The 21,180-nt window shown below is 45.4% G+C and overlaps 1 protein-coding gene across 25 annotated transcripts in view; it reads left to right on the top strand.

Moving 5' to 3' along the window:
• TCF7L2 (transcription factor 7 like 2) overlaps positions 1-21,180 on the top strand; it is a gene marked incomplete at its 3' end in the record, with an annotated part of 196,867 nt that overhangs the window by 63,566 nt on the left and 112,121 nt on the right. For 24 of the 25 annotated variants that reach the window (XM_079899478.1, XM_079899476.1, XM_079899477.1 and 21 more), the window contains one exon: positions 12,871-12,972. In XM_079899478.1, coding sequence (XP_079755604.1) covers positions 12,871-12,972 — 102 coding nt within the window. Of the gene's footprint in view, positions 1-12,870; positions 12,973-14,011; positions 15,004-21,180 lie in introns of those variants that run through there. The other variant, XM_079899455.1, reaches the window with a different exon arrangement.

Genomic DNA, 21,180 nt, shown 5'->3' with positions numbered 1-21,180 from the left:
TGATTCAGTTATGCATATACGTACATCCGTTCTTTTTCAGATTCTTTTCCCAAATAGGTTATTACAAATTATTGAGTAGAGTTCCCTGTGCTGTACAGTAGATCCTTGTTGATGATCTATTTTATATATAGTAGTGTGTAGGTGTTAATCCCAAACTCCTAATTTATCCCTCCCTCTACTTTTCCCCTTTGGTAACCCTAAGTTTATTTTCAAGTCTGTGGGGCTGTTCCTGTTTTGTAAATAAGTTCATTTGTATCATTTTTTTAAGATTCCACATAGAAGTGATACGATATTTTATTTGTCTTTCTCTGTTGTCTGGATTTTTGATGGGAGTATTTCTGTCTCTTCAGTGCCTTTGGGTTATTTTGGAAAGTTTCTCTCCCAGCCCGTAGTGTGTCAGAGAGTACGCTGTCAACCGATCTCTCTCTCCAGGGAGAAAGTCTCTGTAAAATAACCCCGAGATCCCTATCTCTTCAAATCACCCACTTTGATTGTAACATCCATTGTTCTGCCCTTTGCTTCCTGGCATATTCTGGTCTCTCGCTGCGTACAATTAAAAACACAAAAGAGCCTTCTCTGTCCCAAGTGCCCGGAGTATCCCAGTATCTCACAGGAGTCTTTGGAAGTGGACAGAACTGTATTTCCTTCCCCAAATGAGGTGATTGTGCTCGAAATATCTCCTGGTAGTTTATTAGAGGAAACCACAGGCTGGGGTCAGAGGCAGTTCCTCCTGCCTGCAGCCTGCTGTCTTCCCTCTTCTTTCTAGATCTTTCTCCCCGCCCCCCCCCCCATTGATCCTACCCCCCAGTGGTATGCTCTCCCATGGGGGCAGCCCTGCTTCTTTCTCTGCAGTGCTGTGGAGTTGGAGCAGAGCGCCTTGATGGCGACCTGTCCTCACTCGTCCCTCTGGAACGTGAGGAAGGAATGTGGGGTGTGGACTTCCTTGAGCGACTGGGATTAAGCCAGTGGAGTCCGCCGGCGGACGAGAAGTGTGTGGGCAAAGGGAACTATTGTGTGAGGCTCCTCCGGACAGAAAGCCCGCCTTCATCTGTTACTGTGCTTAATGGACAATTGAGACATTCAGCCCATGTCTGAAAGGAGAGTGGGCCGGAACGGTCTCGAAGACCTCCCAGACGAGGGCTTGTAGGAGCAGCAAATAGAGACGAGGATTACCAACAGGAGAAACGACTGGGGCTGAGTCCTGGGAGAGAATGTTTATTTCCCTGCTCTCTAGGAGGGATTTGGAAAGAGCCGTAATCCTGGGTTAGGAGTAATTTGTTATAGCAAAATGATACTTGAGTGGCAGGCCGCTTCTGGCCGAGGCAGCGAGACTTGTGTGCAGGGGGGTCGGGGGGCCTCCAGAAGGTCAGCCTCACTACATCTTCCCCCTGGCTCGAGGGTTTGTTCCTCCCCAAGCAAAATTAACCAGCACCGCTGCCTGACCTTTCGGCTTCCTGGGTGTCACATTACGAAGCGTCACCACATGCTTGTCACAGCTAGAATCGGACAATAAAAATTCGGACAGGGAGACCTCGCTGGAGCCACTGAACTCTTTCAGATGTGACCGGAGGGGGGAAAAAAAGAAAAAAGAAACGCAGCCTGCTTCACGGTTTCAGTTGGAGTTTGAGGACCGGAGCCGAGGTCTGTCTTGCATTTGGTTCCTACGTGAACTTGACTAAAGCACGTTCATTGGTTGCTTGTTGGTTGCCAAGACTGCCGCTGTCTCTCGTTGTCATGGAATGGGGGGAAGAAATACAGAATAGGGAGGAGGCCCTATATCAGAAAAATCCAAGCCTCGAGAGCTCCCGGCCGTGGAGAAAGGAAGGAATTTTTTAGTGTTCTTGATTTTAATATCTGCTGAGATCGGATCATGCATGCATTTAAAATAACCCTTCTGGGTCGTCAGGACCCTGTTACTCTCTGGCTTCGTACCTCTCAAAGGTCATCTGGTTGGCTACGTCTCTAACAGTTTACCTGGTAGACCTGTAACTCTTCTGGCTTTTAAATCCCCGGTGCAGTTGGAGGAAAAAATAGCAAATCTTAAGTCTCTTTAATCTTATGTAATTCTTTTCCCTTACTTCATTTATACCATTTATCCTTTGAGTTCGGAAGGATGGTGGAGAGGTCGGTCAGGAGATTTTTTTTTTTTTTTGGTCAGGAGATTTTAGACAAGCAATTCCATGCCCATTTTTTGGATGGAGAAACTGAGGTGCAGAGCCACCCTGACCTGCCCGAGGTCACAGGACAGTGGAGGATGGACTGTAGAGTTCAGGTCTCTGAACTCCCTGTGGTTCTGTTGACTCATCTGCTCTGCTCTATTTGTTTTTAGCCACGGGCCTTGAAACAGTTAGCACACACTTCTGTTCCTCAGTCCCATGCTCTTAACCGGCAGTTCTAATCCAGGGTATCCCACGCTCTTTACGTCTCTCACGAAGTCTTGTTCACCTGCCATGGTAACATTCCTTCCCCAAGATCCAACGCCAGCCAAAATCACATTTGGAAATTGTTTCCCAAGAAACTTTGGAATGTTTGCTTCTTTTAGAAAAAGAAGAGGTTCACCTGTTTTTTGCTTCCTCCTTAGGCATTATGGGTGGGGTCTGTGTATACGTGTCTGTCCTCTCCTACCCCACTTGTCTCTGAAATGAGTGTGAAAACCATCAAGTGACTTTTTTTTTGTAATTCGTTTAAAAAACAGATCTAATTCACATACCGTAAAACTTACTCATTTAAAGTATGCAATTCAGTGGGTTTTTAGTATATTCATAAGGCTGTGCAGACATCATCAGGACATTCTCATCACCCCAAAAAGAAACGCTGTACCCACTAGTGGTCGCCCCCTAATCCTCCATCCCTCTACTGCCCGCCAGTCACTAACTTACTCTCTGTCCCTATGGGTTTGCCTACTCCGCATATTTCATACAGAAGGAATCATACCATGTGTGACCTTGTCTGTCTGCCTTCTTTAAGTTAGCGTATTTTCCAGGGTCATCCACGTGGCAGTATTCATTCGTTTTTATTGCCAAGTTAATATTCCCTTGCATGGCGACACCGCATTTTGTTTATCCATCCATCGGTTGAGACTTGGTGTGCCCTTATCTCTCCATATTCTGAGCTCCCTTGATGCCCATACTTGGACCCTGAGCCGCTCCAGGAATTCCAACTTCTTCTCCTGGTCTTGAGGTGCGTGCATCCACCTTAGCACGCTTGTAGGGGAGCAGGTGGTAACCAGAACATTCCAATTAACTGGACTGTACTGGACCTTTTTATAAGAAGCAGTAAGAAAAAATGTGGTGACCACAAGTTTGACTTGAAAATGAGAAGATGGTAAATGTTTCTCCGCCTAAAGTTGGGTTGTCTCTGGTTTGTCTCTTAATGTGAAGTCCCTACATTGGCATGTGAGCCTTCATTGTTTGTCAGCCACCGTCGGGGCGGCCGTGGGGAACGAGCTGGGGCTGCCCTGCCTGGAGGCTGGGGACCAGGCGACCTGCTTGAGCGAGACGGGGGGACCAGGGCTCCTCCTCTCCTTTCTTCTAGTGGCTTCATGTCCACTAGGCATGGCTCAGAGACTTGGGTGCTTGCAGCAGGGCTGACATTTCTTGGAATTCACAGCCTTTCTTTGGGGAACTCAATCTTGAAGCTGCCTCAAGAGTGTGAGATGGCGAGTGGGGGGCGCTTTTGGTCGCGACAGGGGGACACCCTGTCTCTAAGGCTGGTTTCCTGCTGGCTCTCTGTGTAGGGGTGGTGGCTGCACACTTTCCCTTCCTGTGCATCTTCTCTGCCCTCTTCTGGGGGACACCCGTTGCCCATTCCACTCAATTCTGGCCTGAAAATACCAAAACTCTACATTCTGGTTCAGAATCCCTAGTGACTGCATGGCTAAGTCACTTAATTTCTATCTGCCTCACTTTCTCCTCTTTTAAAATGGGTTTGGAGATTATCTGCATTGACCACTTAAAGAAGGGTGTGACAATCAATTTAGAGGTTTGAAAGAGCCTTTGAGAAAGGAAGGTGGACTCTGCATATATACTCAAGGGACTCTTCATTGATGCTGCCCCCGCACTGATCATTTATGCTAATGACTGATCATCAGAGTCACCTGACAAGTTGGGAAAAAGACAATACAGACCCCTGGGCCCCGTCCCAGATAGTTTGATTAAGCAGGTGTGCAGTGGGTCAGGAGAAAAGTCTCTCTCTAAACAAACCAGTGTGGTTTGGGAGCCTGGGACCATGTCACGGTCAGGAACTAAATCTTTTCTCACGATGTTACGCTTATCTCTCTTGTGGTGGTCTGTGGACCACTCATTAGCTTACTGTCTTACTGGCTGGGTCCTAGATGACTTTTCTAGGCCTCAGAATATGTAGTCCACACTGGATACTGAGCATATGCTTTGTAAATGCTGCAGGAATTCATGTGTTAGAGCAGAGGGGGTTTTTGAGGTCATGTTCCCAATTTCCTACTATAGACTTAGGCCCAGAGTGGGGAAGAGGTTGCCCAGTGAAGAAGTGAAATCAAAGCGATTACCCAGCTTGCAGCAGAGCTGGGCCTGGAAAGTAGGTTTCCAGACCCTTTCTCCCAATGTGCTACTCCCAGGAGCACACAGTCAGTCATCATTTTCAGATTGACTTTATCTGGAGAGTGGAAGGAAGGCCTTGCCCCAGTCTAAGGGGCCTCATCTGGGTTCGAGAGGAAGGGCCAAGTGACAAACTTCACAGCTTGTGCTTCCATGAGCTGCTATCCCATAACCTTCCTGCAAAACCACTGACCTGGCGAATGCAAAAATATCTCAGGGACCTGGGTGTTGAATAGTTGGCCAGGTAAAGAAAACAGTGAGTCCCAAGTTTTGGTTATTGGATTTTGTTCGTTTCTTCGTTTGTTATTTGTTTGTGTTGCTTTGTTTCTCCCTTACTACCTTACTGTCCTCGGGAGCTCTGGTAGAAATAATTTTCTGGTGGCCTTGGAGGAAAATAGTTGAATGTTTGCCCAGTGACCTGTGGGGGGAGAAGAGAGATGGTAGATGATGGAAAAGGATCCCTTTGGGGACACTGCGAGGCGTTCCCTTAGCCATGCCCTTTGAGACACTGATCCCTGGTTAGAGTTCAGGTGAGGATGCCTCACAGTTAGTTGATAAGAAACCCAAGGAAGGTGGAGGGGAGTTGTAAATTACGTCAGGATGAAGTTGAAACATGCTGGTGACCTGGAGCCCTGTGCACCGTGGGGCTGCCAGCTGACCCGGGGACCTCAGGCGGGCTGGGGCTGCCGTGCTGGCCCTAGTGCCCTCCTTGTCAAATGTTGGTTGTACCTGCCTGACTGTTTACTTTGTAGGCTTGTTGTGGAAGTGATTATGAACTGTAAATACTCTCTGAATGTGAAGTGATACTATCAGGACCCTTTAGTTATTATGATTAAGAGCAAAAAGGTTAACTGTAAGGGTTTCATTTAAAAATCTTACAAACCTAGAGATGATCGCGCTAAGTGAAGTTAGTAGACAGAGAAAGGCACATAGCACATGACATCACTTACATGTGGAATCTAAAAAAATGATACAAATGAACTTACATACCAAACAGAAATAGACTCAGACATAGAAAACAAACTTATGGTTATCAAAGGGGAAAGGAGGGCGAGGGATACATTAGGAGTTTGGGATTAACAGATATGCATTACTATGTATAAAGCAAATAAACAGCAATGACCTACTATATGGCACAGGGAACTATATTCAATATCTTGTAATAACCTATAATGGCAAAGAATCTGAAAAAGAATATATATATACACACACATAACAGAATCACTTTGCTATACATCAGAAACGAACACAACATTGTAAATCAACTATACTTCAATTAAAAAAAAACTTCTAACAACCAACCCATAGAGATAGAGGATAAAAAAGCTATTAAACTGTTGTTTTGCACGGATGCCTTGATTGTCCCTTCCCTCCCCGCCTCCTTGCCCTTTTCCCCGTATTCTTTTTATGTTGAGAAATGGGGTAGTGACTTTAAGGGGAACGTTTCAAAGTTCCTATTATGTTGGTTTCATTGAGGGAGGGGGAGAGAGAGCCTTCTGAGGTCTTTGGTTTTCTTTTCCTAGGTAACTAGAGTATATCCTCACTTATGCTAAATCCCAAGCAGCAGAAACCACATGTTCCTGAATTTTCTTCTTCTGTGCAGTCATGCTTCATAGGCAAATAATGCCTCTTTAAGCAGAACCTCTATCTTAGGTTCTCAGTGGATTTTCAAAAGAAGGAATTACTGAACTATGTTTTAACCTAGGACAAAGCAGCCTAATCTCCTATACCCTCTGCATCTGTAGGAAAATTGATCAAACGCGTTTTATAATTGCGGCCCCTGATGATCCTGCAGGATTCTGGAGCCTTCTGAAATGGTTTCACAGAGTTTTTGCTATTTGGTATATGTGATCACTGCTGACTTTTGGAAACCTGTTGGGACCTGTATGTTTTAGAGTATTAAATTAATCACAGCTTCTTATATTTCAACCATGCTGGGTAAATTGGGGGTCCCTGATCTCCAGGGTGTATTATTTATTGATAGAAGATGGGCTGGATTTTCCATCTTCCAGTTCTGAGAAATGAAAAAGGCTTAGAAAGTGACAGCAAGCCTGTTCTTTAGCAGACCTAAGTGTGTAGATGTGTATTAGAGGTGAGCCTCATAGTACGAGCTCCTGAAGAAAGTGTGTATGTGCCGTCAGTGTTAATATTTGGCTTCCTGTTGTCTCACTTACTAAGTTTTCCTATTTTCCTCTTAGGATGAGGGGCTGCTGGTAGCCTTTTCTTTTGTCAAGTTCAGTGATGTGAACTTAAGCATGGTTTTACCCCTTCCAGAGTAAAGTTTTGTAGTAGAGTTGGCCTGGTCCATGATGAGCCTGCCGGGGGGAAGGTGGGAGCAAGTTACATTGCAAGGGAGGAAGGATGAATGCATTTGGACGTGATAGGCCGTGGCTGGCAGTACTCTCAGTGTGGGGGGTTTAGGCAGGGTGTTTCCATTTTATAAGAAACACAACTTGTACCGCTTTCTGGCACTAGTGAGTTAGGAAGCCCTTGTGGTCCAAATCTACCATGAGAATGGTTTCCAATTAATTTGAATTCTTGTAAAATGGATTTTCCTAGGAAAAAGCACCCCTACTGAGAAATAGCTTGGATTGAAGAGGATGTTTTGTAGGCGTTTTTGTGTTTAGGTAAAGAATGCGTATCAGGCTGGGAAGGGGAGCAAGGCCTTCAAAGTTTAAAAATCGGCCCTTTTCTGGGTGATAGGCTTTCCATGGGGCTGTTTTCCAGAAGAGACTGGTTTAATCTCCATTGAACAGTCTGTTCAGGCCCCACGGTGCCCCTTTTCCCACCCTGAACCCTGCATTTTGCCCAAGCCGGAGGCTAATGCCATCTGTTGGTGGCAAACAGGGTTGGCACAGTGTGGACTTAATTCCAACGATGTGATGTGTGACGGACTTCTGCAAGAGAGGAGCTTCTGTGGGCTTCCCTTGTGGCGCAGTGGTTGAGAGTCCGCCTGCCGATTCAGGGGACACGGGTTCGTGCCCCGGTCCGGGAAGATCCCACATGCCGCGGAGCAGCTGGGCCCGTGAGCCATGGCCGCTGAGCCTGCACGTCTGGAGCCTGTGCCCCGCAACGAGAGAGGCCACAACAGTGAAGAGGCCTGCGTATGGCAAAAAAAAAAAAAAAGGAGCTTCTGAACCTGCAAAGTTGATCCCAAAGCATCCAGGGCTCGTCACCCCTGACCTGCGGAATTTCTGCCTGATGCTCTTCTTTTTTAAAAATAAATTTATTTATTTTTATTTTTGGCTGCATTGGGTCTTCACTGCTGCGTGCGGGCTTTCTCTAGTTGCGGCGAGCGGGGGCTACTCTGCGTTGCGGTGCTCGGGCTTCTCATTGCGGTGGCTTCTCTTGTTGCGGAGCATGGGCTCTAGGCACGGACTTCAGTAGTTGTGGCACGTGGGCTTCAGTAGTTGTGGCTCGCGGGCTGTAGAGCGCAGGCTCAGTAGTTGTGGCGCACAGGCTTAGTTGCTCCACGGCATGTGGGATCTTCCCGGGCCAGGGCTCGAACCCGTGTCCCCCACATTGGCAGGTGGATTTTTAACCATTGCACCACCAGGGAAGCCCCCTGCCTGATGCTCTTCTGTGGTGACTCCCTGACATGGGATGCGTTGCTAGTGTCTCCTGGGAAGTGGATGAGAACTTTTGGACATGCGAACCTTTTCCAGCCAGAATTGCTCAGGGATTTTCAGACTTCAATTTTGGAAGAAGGAATGGTTATTTCCGTTGAGATTGTGGTCCAGTGGTTAGACCTTGTGACTGGGAGTCACGGCCAGAGAGCTCATATTCTTTTCCAAGCTTTTGCCCTCAAACTTGAGTCTGCCAATGACAATTCCATCCAAAAGGTCCTGGGATCTTCCCGGACCAGGGCTCGAACCCACGTACCCCGCATTGGCAGGCAGACTCCCAACTACTGTGCCACCAGGGAAGCCCCTTCATTATTTTTAAATGGCTAAAAAAATCAGTCAAGGGGGGGGGCGGTTTCCCTGGTGGCACAGTGGTTGAGAGTCCGCCTACCGATGCAGGGGACATGGGTTCGTGCCCCGGTCCGGGAAGATCCCACATGCTGCGGAGCAACTAAGCCCGTGAGCCATGGCCGCTGAGCCTGCGCGTCCGGACGCAACGGGAGAGGCCACAACAGTGAGAGGCCCGCGTGCCGCAAAAGAAAAAAATCAAGAGGGGAATACATATTTCCTGACCCAGGAAAATCATAGGACGTTCACATATCAGCATCTGTAAATAAAGTTTTTGGAACACAGCCATGACATAATGCATACATGTATTGCCTGTGGTGGCTTTTGTGTTAGAACAGCAGAGTTGAGTAGTTGGGACAGAGATGGTGTGGGCTACAAAGCTTAAGATTATTTACTATCAGGCTCTTTACAGAAAAAGTTTGCCAACCCTGCTCTGAACAAATAAGGGGGTGGTCTCCATGTGCCCGTTCATCTATGGAAGGGAGTGAATGAAAGCAAGTACCGGGAAGCTGCCTTGGTGTTGTATCAAGGATGTGGGGTTTCCCGGCAACTTCATTAGCATCATCGTTGTTGTTCTTTGAGTTGTCCTGTGTGTTTAGATAATGCATTTGTACAAAGACCTCCCAGCAGCCCCTCCTCGCTATCCTTGTCCCGGAAATGGGACTCGTGGAGATGCGGATGCCTTTGGGGGAGCGGGTCCTGTCAGGCCCACTTGAGTACCTGCTGATCACCAGGAACATAGATCTTGGAGGGGGCTTCTGACTTGGAAGACCCTCCCCATTTGCCTTTCCTTTTCCTTTTTTATTGGGGAAGGTGGAATAGGAGAAATTAGAGCTGCATACCTTCTTTTTTGCTGACAATTCAACAGGCCTTTAAACCACCTTGATTCATTTCAGGCCATTGGTGGTGTATATATTGAAGACTTTGCCCACAGGTCCAAAGCTTAACTTAAGCTTCCTGAGATATGTCATAATATATGACTGAGGCGGGAACCCTAGTGGTCCTTCAGCAGAACATTATTATGAAACAAAGGATGAAATGCTTAAGCCAAGATGACCCTATTTACTTATTTATTTATTTTTACAAATGAAATTTGAGTAGACTCCATTTCAACAGTTTTCAATGCAGGAATTCCCACAGCCCCATTTGATTGCAGTTTGTTGAAAAGTTTAATGTTTTTGTAGGCAATTCATAATTTCCACATTGAGCAGCCTAAAAGGAAGGGAGCCTGGAGCCCGGTGTTGCTTTTATAGTGGGATGGTGGGAACTTTTTTTCCCCCTTCCCCAAAAGGATATAAAACCGAAGTTGAACTGTTGGGAAAATGTGGCGTGGCGATCCAGCCCTTTCATTAATCCGAGATGCCCCTCCTTCAGGTCTTCCTTTAGGACCCAACAGAAGAGAATTTCCTGCTGCTAAACGTCTCCAGGAAGGAAAAGATTTTCCTCTGGGCTGTAATAGTACCTAATTTCCTTTTTCTTCCCTTTATTTATTTATTTTCCCTATTAATAAGGACCAATTGTAGAAGATGAAGGAACCTGGGAAACCCATCACTTTTGCAGGAGGTTAATAACTTCCTTTAAAAAATCCTGGCCTAATACTTCTTTCCCCAAAAGGAACCTCGTCAGCTTGAGTGCCAACCAAGGCCCAAGGGACGGGCACAGATTTGCGGGGACCCAGCGGTTCTGTGGGATCGAGTTGCAGTGGGACAGAGAGGTTGAGGCTGTCACTGCAGGGTCGCTGTGAGTCGGCCGGGCGGGGGCCGTCTTCCCCACCATCTGGATTTGGTTAGCTCTCTCTGGGCAGCAGGGCCGAGTCTCATTTCCTCCAACCAGTAATGTTATATAGGCAGTGATCCTGGGCTGCCCTAACATAATTGAAAATTATGTGTATTGTAGGCCCGGAGTGCTGAAATGTAGGCTCATAAAAGTATGTGGTGCAGGTAGCCTGCGGAGATTGGCTGGGGCGCACAATGAAGCTTTTATGTAAAGTAGGAATTATAAGTCTCCGCATTAATATTGCATTATGGGTATGATCATTTTTGGGTGGGGTCCGCAGGGCAGGCCTGTCGCCTTCAACAAAGCCTGAATCTCCTCATTCTGGGGAGCTGGTATTTGGAGACAATCAAATCAGTTTTGCAGATGGCCAAAGACAAAAACTTGTCCATGAATCCAACCCTCACCACTGAGGGCAGAGGGAGGTGTAGGTGTGTGGCGACTCAGCTTGCCATGTTTCTTCACAGGTTTTCATGTGATGAAGAGGTGAGTGTTGGCGGGCGTCCATTTTGGTTGGCCTCAAGGAAATGACCCTATTGAGTGGTTTTGACCAATGAGGCCCATATGTTTATGTGGCGAGTGAGAATGGGAAGAAGTAAGGGTGAGACAGGGCAGACTAGACTCCCATAGCCCCGCTGGCTCGGGTTATAGGGCTGAGGGAGACCATGGAAACATTTACTTCAGTGTCTCTTAATTTGGGATGATGCTGCTTCCGGACAAATATTTGGAAATAGTTTGATTAAAAGGGTCACTGGGGGGTGCCTGCTGACATTTCCTGTCTGGGGTCCCAGAATCCTACAAGTCCCTTGGTCCCCCTCACCCATCCCCTTCACAGCTAGGACAACTCCTTCAGTTTAGAGGTGAGAAATTGGAAGGTCTTGTGGTGAGTTCCCAGAACGCGTAACCAGGTTTCTTCACCACAGGAGGCTTCTAGGTAAAAGTTCTGGAGTGGCAGAAGTCGCTCCAACCCCGTCTAGATCTAGGTTGGGAAAACAACCGTGCGGTTTGGCAGGCGGCTCGTGCGTCAGGTCTTCCAGCTTTAGGTATCACCAAGTTTGGTTTTAATTTGCCGGAACAGTCGTGTCTTGGAGGAACCCATGGAAAAAAGCTTGTGGATGGTTTCAGCTCTTCATTTCATTTGGGGGTGGAGCAAACCCTTCTTTCTTTCCGGACTGCCCTTTGCCATCCTTTTTCTTTCTGTCTGAATCCTTCTGACTTGACAAGACCTACTCTGTGCAGCCTTCCTCAGTCTCTTTTCTCAGAAATGCCACCTTCTCTCCAGGCCTTCCCTGGGCACGTTCCCTGAGTCTCTGTCAGAGCTTCACCACATTCTGTCTTGACTTACCTGTGGTGAGTTGGCCCCCTCCCGTGTGCCTAGGTTCTCTGAAGGAACAGATCTTTGTCTTTCCATGATGCTTCACAAGAAGGCTGTGCATGAGGCAAGCTTTAATCCATGTTCCTCAAGTAAGTTTTTTGTAGAATTAGTAATAAAACCAGCCGCTGGAAAGATCAAGATGGCGCCTTCATCAGTCGGCCTTTGGAGGTACAAAGGCTAGTGTTGATGTGTCCTTGTTAAAATCTTAGCATCGTGTCTAAGTTTTGTTTGGTTGTGAAATGAAACTGGTGTAATGGCACCAACAGAAGTCAAAATCTGGGAGTTGCTTATACACGTGCTAAATATCTCTGACCGGACGGGGCCGCCTTCCCTCAGATTCCCCGATCTGCGCGATGCGCAGCTGGATCAATTGATTGTTCTCTGAAAGCTGAGGTATCACTTTGGACAGAAGTAGCTCTTGCTCTTGTGCCACGTGTTCATTTTCTACCTCGGAGAAGGGTAGAGAAGGACCCATTTGGCATATACCTTTATTTTTCTCTCTGTGGTAAACCTGCGTGTTAAGAATTTCTTTGGCCTTTTGAGACGAGTGTAGAAATTGCATCGTGCCCTGTCTGTGCCTCTCTTAACAATGAAATATTTTTGTTTTATAAGCTTTGGGGTTGGATGAGGAATTCCATTCTCACCTTACTCAGGTAGCTTCTAGTAAAGGACAGCTGCACGTATATACTGAGCTTTCTTGAAAGTGAAGGATGATGGCATCTTAGAAATGAAGGTTGTTGAAAGAGCAGATTCGGAATTGGTCTCCCAGGGCACTTCTGGCTTGCGGCTCCATTTGCTTTATTCCTTCGGAAGAGATGTGTCCTGTCTCTTCTTCTCTCTCCCCCCTCCCCACTGCTCTTCTCCAAATGAGTAGTATTAATGGCATCATTTTATCTGAGGCCGCCCTGTGGTTTGAATGTAAAGACAAAACTAATTGCTAATGATACTGATGTTCTATGCTTGTACCTGTTGAACGTGAACTCTGAGGCAGGACCTGTCGGTGTTGCATGATTTTTCTGTTGTCATTGATGTTGCTGTCACTTGCATGCTTTCAAGTTTTTTTGGTGTCGTTATCTGCACGCTTCTAAGTTTTGCAGTTTCTGATCCATGTGTCATGGTAGCTGTTTTGCATTTCGTTTCTAAATTCATTTTCCACGTTCTTTTTGTTTGCTCCCTCCAGTATCTTCAGATGAAATGGCCACTGCTTGATGTCCAGGCGGGGACCCTGCAGAGCAGACAAGCCCTCAAGGATGCCCGTTCTCCGTCGCCGGCGCACATCGTTGTAAGTGATCTTACAGAGGCATTTGCTTCCTTTATTGTGGGGAGGCAAAATGTTCTTTTGTTGATAACAGGCCTTGTGTATCAGTTTTTTTTTCTTTAAAAACAGTTTTTTGGGGCATATTCTTGGATATGGTTTATATCTAGAAGGTACTTGTTTTCTGCTATTGGACCTTGGTATCTAGCTGGAAATGTTCCCACCACCCTTTTCTCCTAGTATTGGGTTAGAATCTAGCTTTGTGGATTCCAGTTAATAGGGCACAATCCCCATGGTGTGGGGAAGACTGGAAATGGTATTAAAGCAATTAAAAAAATATAATACCCCAAATCTTTCCTGAAAAAGTCATTTAGGGGAGGTGAGTTGCAGAGCGGAGAATTAGGCAACTCGAAAGGGAAAGCCTGGATTTGAGACTTTCCAGTCATACCCCCTGCACCTCCTCCCACCGGCCCAAGCAAAACACTCACCAATTTATCCTAATTATTGGAAAGGAACAGTCTAGACTGACATCAGAAAATTTTCATCTGGGCTGATTGACTGTAAACGTAGTGTACAAATGAACTTGGAAAGGCTTAAATTTAATCTGTACGTCCATGGCTTTGAAAGCGTGTGGGTTTCATACAGAAAACATTTGTTTGTACTACTAAGAGACAACAACATGAAGTGTATGTCTACATGTATTTTTAATGCACTTTCTTAGGATTTTGTAGGCTCTGAAAGTGGAACTTATAAATTAACCTCTTGAGAAGGTAGCTCACCCTTATTAGAATATTCTCTTCTATATATTTATATCATGAGTTGGACTTCATACTTTTGAAGTAATTAATGGAAGACATTTTTATAATGAATCCGTGACAGGTAGAATTATGCAAAGCACAAAACAATTCATGTGTTTTTCATTTAAGTATCACAAAATGTTATCCATTAATATATTTTGCCTCTATGTTACTTTTAATTTCTAAAAATGGCAAAATAATTTTCAGTAGAAAAATCTTAAGATACAGTGTGTCAAGTTTCAGGCTAACTGCCTCCTTATTTTGTAGCTTGCTATAATTGAGTATATATTATTTAATGAATTTTGCCTCTGTTATATGAATATTAAATATATATGTATGTGTGTGTATATATCAGAAAATAATTTATTTCCATAAAACCACTTCTTTGAGTCATCATTTGTGAAAAGGTCTTATGAATTCTTATATTATAAATGAGGCATGTAGAAAGAAGGTTGACATTTTCCGGAAGCTTCTTCCTTCCTTCAACCCCACAATAAAACAGATGCTCATAATTACACATGCTCTTATAATGCTGAGGTTTCAGGGCTGGAAAGTAACCTTAGATCAGCTAGGCCCTACCTGCTCTCAGAAAAGGAAACGGGTCCAGAGATGCCTTAAGTGAATTGCCCAATGTCACACGCTGAGTTAGCGGCCAGAAAACGGGAACTGGGCCCAGTTCTCTGCTCTCTTTTACTGTGTCCTCCTAAGGGAGTTGAAAGTAACTTTCCGTGGCTGGTTCTGTTTTGCTTACTCTAAATTGGCTCATTATTAGGGACAGTGTCATAGGCATAAAGAAGTTGTTGACTTGGGGTTCTCATGCAGGTTTCTCCCAGAAAAATGAATACCATGTAAAAAAATATTTTAACAATACACAAAGATTGGTTTACAAGTCCTTGAGGGGACAATAAGGAAGCTGGTCTGTTTCACTTTTCCTGCCTCCCTGAATTTCCCAATGGGGGGTCTAGGTTTGAAATTTATTTTTCTGCTTTTGGAAATGGTGGGCAGGACTCGCCCACATGGGTTTTTTTTTTGTTTTTCTTTTTGTTTTTTTTGTTTTTGGAGGCACAGGGAAGGGACAATATCTTCAAAATCTCTTGGAGGCTTTTTCTCTCTCGAGTCTGGGGAGAAGATGCAATTCTTAGAAGTGGTTCCCAGTGGCTGCAGCCCCTCTTGGGTGTGGCCTGGAGGTGAGCCACCTCTAGGCTGGCAAGCGTTACCCCCCCCCCCCTCCCAGGAATGGGGTTTGTCCATTTGGAGAGAGGTAGATGACTGCCGCCCCCAAACGGGGCCCCCGCCCCTCAGATCCCATAAGGGCAGTTGCCGCAACTTAGGCCTTAAGCACTTTGTTTTCTCGTGTATAAATTACCGATCAGGGAGTTGGTGAAACATTTTTCCAGAGCCGGTGTGGATTTTGGCAGGGGGTGTAGTGAAGGATCTTGGGTTCCCTTTTCCTCTGCTGTTGATGGGGAGGCATGGTGACCATAGCAACCACTGTGGAGCCTACACCAACGTTCTGATGGAGACCCTTGTCCAAAGGAGCCACAGCGGGCAGCTGTAATCCCATCTTCTGTGCGTTCTGCTCTGTTCCTGGGGACCTGGGGAGTGGCACTGCACAGAGGTTATGGGGTGGTGGTGGAGGGTGGACTCTGGGAGCTGGAGACGGAAGCCATGAACTTGGACAAAAAGGAAACTGAATTCATGAAACACTTAACGCTTGTGGCAACTGAAGGTGTCTTTGGTTATATGAGTCAGCCCTGTAATTGTACATTTCTGCAGTCTCCACCTGACATGAGGGCTGAGGAGGGGGTGTGGAGGTGGGAAGGGAGTTGGAAGAGGGAGAATGGGAACATCCCGGGGGAAGAAAGTCTGGAGGTTGCTGACCTCGCGGTCACGTATAGTTTCGGGGGATTGAGGAGTTGTATACCTTGGTAGTATAAATTTATGATACCTTTTCACTGGACGTAGGGCAACGTGTCCGACCCAGACCAGCTTGGCAGGTACAGTGTATCTGTATTTATACGGGGGGCATTCTGGATTGTGGCAGATGTACCATTCGGGTCTCTGTATAGCTCAACACTGGCCAGAAGACTCTGGTTCTCCTTCAGATTCTCTGATGAACGGCTAACTTTTCTCGAGACACTGGACTCTTCCTCACTTTCTTTTTTTTTACTCTTTTGAATAAAATGTTGTCACATCACAGTGTTTCATCAGACCTGTTTCAAAATAATTGCCTGAGGATTGCTTCCTAGTTTCTCCGAAATTTTGATTTATTGTAATTTCTGGGCCAGGCTGTTTCATAATTATTTCTAATGTTTTATTTTGAAACTAGAGAAGTGTCCAGTGTTTGTTACTAACCATTATAGAGACTATAGCTATCACAGGTTGCTAAGAAAATAACTTTCCCTGGTACCCATGGGGGTAGAATTTTCAGATGGAAATTTAAAGCATCTTGTTGGCATATTTTAATCTGATTGGATTTTTTTTCTCACGTGGTATGTGGATTACCACATTGTAAAAAAATGGATGTGTAGATTAAATGTTCTTCACAAGTGGAGTTCAATCAATCAAATAATATTTATATTAAGAATCAAGCCCCACAAAGTTTAGTTCCTGTAACTGATACAGCATCTTGTTTACTGTAATCCAGTGCTTCCTAATCTGTGCTCAAAAGAGAGTAGAAATTATTCCCCAAGGATGATGATTTAAAGATTTTTTTGTTTTGCCAAAAAATAGGAATTTATACCACAGATTTGTCTGTCTCTCCCTCTTCTTGGATTTCCCTTTCCCCCCGATTCCCCCAGAAATTCATGGACTTCTGAAGTCCCAAGTGCCAGTATCCTCTCTTCTCTTCAGCCTCCCGAGTTTGTATTCTAATTCATAGAACTCGCTCATGTTTCTTTCTCTGGTTTTTTAAATTTATATTTTAAATTCTTTGCCTTTTTTTTCCCCTCTTCCAAAATGAGTGCTAGGCAGCTGGGCTGTGCTACGTGGTGGTGTCTGAGTCTTGTCTAAACCACCTCCAGGGCCCCTGTGAGGAGCCCCTCCCCGGACACCACCCCCAGTGTCTTTGCTATGCAAAGACTTTCATTTAACTTCCTTTGTACCCAGCAAAAAAAGATTCTGTACCAGAAATGGTGGTATTTTGGTATAGTATGTATCTTACAAAATGGCAAAAGGCTTCAAAAGTTCCTACCGTTGTGTCTTGGGGGTTTCCTCTTGAAGTTGGTGTGGAGTTTTACCTTGGGGTGGATTTCTAGCGGTTTGGGGTCTTGTGTGTTTTGTTGTGTAATGAACATGCGGGTGTGTGATGAGAAAGCTGTCTGAATCCTGAGGAGCCAGACTGGAGCGTGTAACTCTCTTTTTTGGTTGGTGTTGTTGCTTAAATGCTGAAAGAGAGCGGGAAAGCTCTTACGAAATGTACGATGGTAGGACTTCAGACAGGGTGTCTGCTGTTTGAGTTGAGCGTTTTCAAGCTCAGAGGGCATGCTGAATCTTCCACTGTTGTTTCTGAAGAGTTTGGGGGCGGGGTGCAGGGGAGCTGACTTGCAGGTAATAACAAAAAAATTACTTTGAGAGCATCCTCTTGGTTATTAAGTACAAGCGGGTGTTTCGCTGTTATTTGACTTGGGTTTGATTCTGTCCTGTTCCGCCAGATGCTTGGTAGCAGTTAGTGTGTGATGGGAGGCTCTGTCCTAGACGCTGAGGTCCAGCAAAACCATCGCAGCCCCTATCTGTGTGGGAGGCTCTCTCTGTGCCAGATGTCGTGAGGGGTACTGGGCCCGTGAGGGTATGTGATCAAGGAGATGGGATGTTCACTGAGAAGCTGCTGGACTGTCCCCTGCTGGCCAGGACTGTCCCCTGAGGAAATGACATTTAAAATGAGATTTGAAGGATCAATTGGAGTTGGCCAGGGGAAGCATCTTGTTGGCATATTTTAATCTGATTGGGTTTTTTTTTCTCACGTGGTGTATGGGTTACCACCTTGTAAAATAATGAATGTGTAGATTAAATGTTCTTAACAAGTGGCGTTCAATCGATCAAATAATATTTATGTTAAGAATCAAGCCCCACAAAGTTTAGTTCCTGTAACGGATACAGCATCTTGTTTATTGTAATCCAGTGCTTCCTAATCTGTGCTCAAAAGAGAGTAGAAATTATTCCCCAAGGAATGATGGGAGGTGGGAGTACATTCCAGGCAGAAGGAAAAACATGTATGAAGGTCCTAAAGAGAAGAGAGCTTAGCTCTGATGGCTGCTGGTCATGGAAGCACAGGGACAGTGGCCTGGGTAGGGAATGCTGAGGACTGGGTGCTTGACCCTAACCACTGTGGGAAACCATCGGGGGGTTTGGGCTTGCGCTAAGCTGCTGGGAGTGGGGAAGGTGAAGTGGACACATTTGGAGGGACCATCAGTAGAACTGCTGATGGATTCGATGTTGTCAGTGAGGGAGGAAGAATTTAATTTCTAAATTTTTTTTGTTTATTCCAGCTCTATTGAGATATCACTGCCGTATGACATTGTGTAAATTTAAGGTGCACAGCGTGTTGATTTGATACACGTATATGTTATAAAATAACTACCGCCACGGCATCGCTAAAGCCCCGTCCCATTACATAATTACCATTTCTTTTTTGTGGTGAGAATATTAGAGATCTACTGTCTTAGCAGCTTTCAAGTATATGGTACAGTATTGTTCATTATAATCCTCAGGCTGTACATTGGGTTCCCAGAACTTACTTCATTTCATAACTAGAAGTTTGTACTTTCTGACCAACGTCTCCCCATTTCCCCCACCCCTGGGTCCCTGGTGGCCACCACTGGATTCTCTCTGTTTCTGTGAGTTCGGCTTTTCAAGATTCCACTTATAAGTGATACCATGCAGTATTTGTCTTTCTCTGTTTGACTTATCTCGCTTAGCATAATGCCTTCAGGGTCCGTCCATGTTGTCACAAACGGCAGAATCTCCTTTCTCATGGCTGAATGATAGTCCACTCTCTACATGTAACACATTTTCTTTATCCGTTTATCTGTTGATGGCTGCTTAGCTTGTTCCCACATCTTGGCTATTGTGAATAATGCTGCAGGGAACATGGGAGTGCAGATATCTCTTTGAGATCCTGTTTCTGTTTCTTTTGTATATATACCCAGAAGTAGGTTTGCTGGATCATATGGTAGTTCCATTTTTAAGTTTTTTGAGGAACCTCCATGCTGTTTTCCGTAACGGCCGCATCAGTTTACATTCCCACTAACAGTGCATGACTCCTTTTTCTTCACATCCTCGTCAGCACTTGCTATCTCTTGTCGTTTGATGACAGCCATTCTGACAGCTGTGAGGTGATTAATTCTTTGTCGTTTTGATTTACGTTTCCCTGATGATTAGTGATGTTGAGCGTTTTTTTGTGTACCTATTGGTATAGTTCATGTACCTCCTTTGGAAAAATGTCTGCTCAGTTCAAGAGATGTCTCTCTTTTTTTAATTGGAGTACAGCTGAATGAGTTGTCTTTCTTTTGTTTTTGGCCGCACCTCACGGCTTGCAGGATCTCAGTTCCCAGACCAGGGATTGAACCCAGGCCACGGTAGTGAAAGCACCAAGTCCCAACCACTGGACTGCCAGGGAATTCCCTGAGTTGTCTTTTTTAGAGAGATTAAAATTCTAGGTTTCCTGACCCCACAAAGCAGTGTGGCGATATGAAATGGGAACAATTCAAACTTAATTAACAATCCAAACTTAAGAGTTATGTCGATTATCTATTAGATTTCCGTTTATTCAGAATGTATTTATGGAAGGGTGGAGAATTCTCCCTTTCCTTCCCCAAAATTTAGGTGAGTAGCTCTGGTTGGTCTTCCTCTCTTGGTCTTGTATTCACCGTTGATTCAGTCACTGACCCACATTCATTGATCCTGCAGATATCTAGTGATCGCTTACCGTGTGGGGAAAAAAGTATTCTAGATGCAGAAAGTGGAGTCGGTGATGAATGATAGTACCAATAATAACAAATAAGTCTGGGACGTTTCCTTTTTGCCAGGCATTGTGCTAGGTGCTTTTCAGATATTTAATTATCCCCACTTTACAAAGGAAGCACTCAGAACAGGGAGGTGAAGTATTTGCCCAGCTGTGGGAGTCCGGACATGAAGCAAGGCAGCCTACCCCAGAGCATGTCATCCTCTTAACCCCACCGACCCCAGAGGTGGCTGAGAAAGAGACAGGTAACTGGGGCACAATGCCGTGTGCAGAGTGCTGCCAGGGGACCGCCAGGTGGAGCCCCCAGCCACCGCTGGACAGGGTGGGCTTGCCCGAGGAGACCCGCTCGCTTCACTGGAGAGTGGGATGTGAGGTCAGCTAGGGATTTGGTTTCTGGGTGTGATTACTGCAGAAGACTCCCTGACACATTGTGGGAGTGGAGGGCAGATGCTCCGGGGGCAGGCGCACATCAGGTGATATGAGGGTGTGAACTGTGCCAACTTCCTAAAAGCCTTTCCCTGTGCATTTTCTGCAGTCCACTGCACATACACTTTCCTCTTGTGTTTTTTTTTTTTTTTAAATCCATTTATCTGTGACTCAGCCAGACTTTCTAGAATACTTAGGATGTGTTTCCTAACAGTGGCTGAGTCAGACCTTTCCCATTTCACAGAAAAAACCACGATTAAGGGTGTATGTTTTGTGTAAGGATATAGAGCAAGCCTGCGAGCCCTGCCCGTATATTAGTGTGTTTATAAGGAGAGCTATGAGGAACTACCATTGAGAACCAGGCAACCAAGTTATCTTTCTTCAGGGAAGACGTGGTAGATTGGATCAGGTGTGCTTTAAAGGGAGAGTGGAGTAAACCCCAGGATGGTCCATAACAGTCTATGGTTAAAAGTCCAAGCTTCCTGTCTCCTTCCAGAAAATACTCTACGGCGAGGAGTTCTGAAGTTTTGAGGTTTGGGTTCATGGTGTGGCAGCTGACCACCATGGCAATGGAAATATCCTACCAGGAAGGATTGTGTAAGCTCAGTTGTATCCTCTTCAGATTAGAATCACAGAACGTTTCACAACCTTCAAATCACATGTCGTGTCACCCAGTGCTGTCCCTTCTGTTGTTTAATCACTGCTCAGAAGTCCTCTGTTGGCCATACTGTTTTTGAACATAGAGATGGGGCATCTGTCTATCTCCTGATGCAGACCATTTCCTTTGGTAGAACAGGGGTTCTTAAAGTTCTGTCTTCGTATTGCACCGAAATCTCTCTCCTTGAAATGCTCAGACTTGATTTGTGTTTTGCTGTTCAGTTCTGCTCAGGCTTCTTCCACTTACCCATCTTGAGAATAAGAAGGTATGTCTTGTGCATCCTTCCCTCATCACCAAGTTTCCTCTTCAAGATTATCCCCCATTGTGACTCACATCTTCAGTGACTGATCTTAAACTATTTAAGGATGGGAATTGCTCGTTGTTGATTGAAA

The sequence above is a fragment of the Stenella coeruleoalba genome (genome assembly GCF_951394435.1).
Source record: "Stenella coeruleoalba genome assembly, chromosome: 16".
Taxonomy (NCBI): Eukaryota; Metazoa; Chordata; class Mammalia; order Artiodactyla; family Delphinidae; genus Stenella; species Stenella coeruleoalba.
Note: the sequence above shows the minus strand (reverse complement) of the source record. Positions and strands in the feature narration are given on the sequence as shown.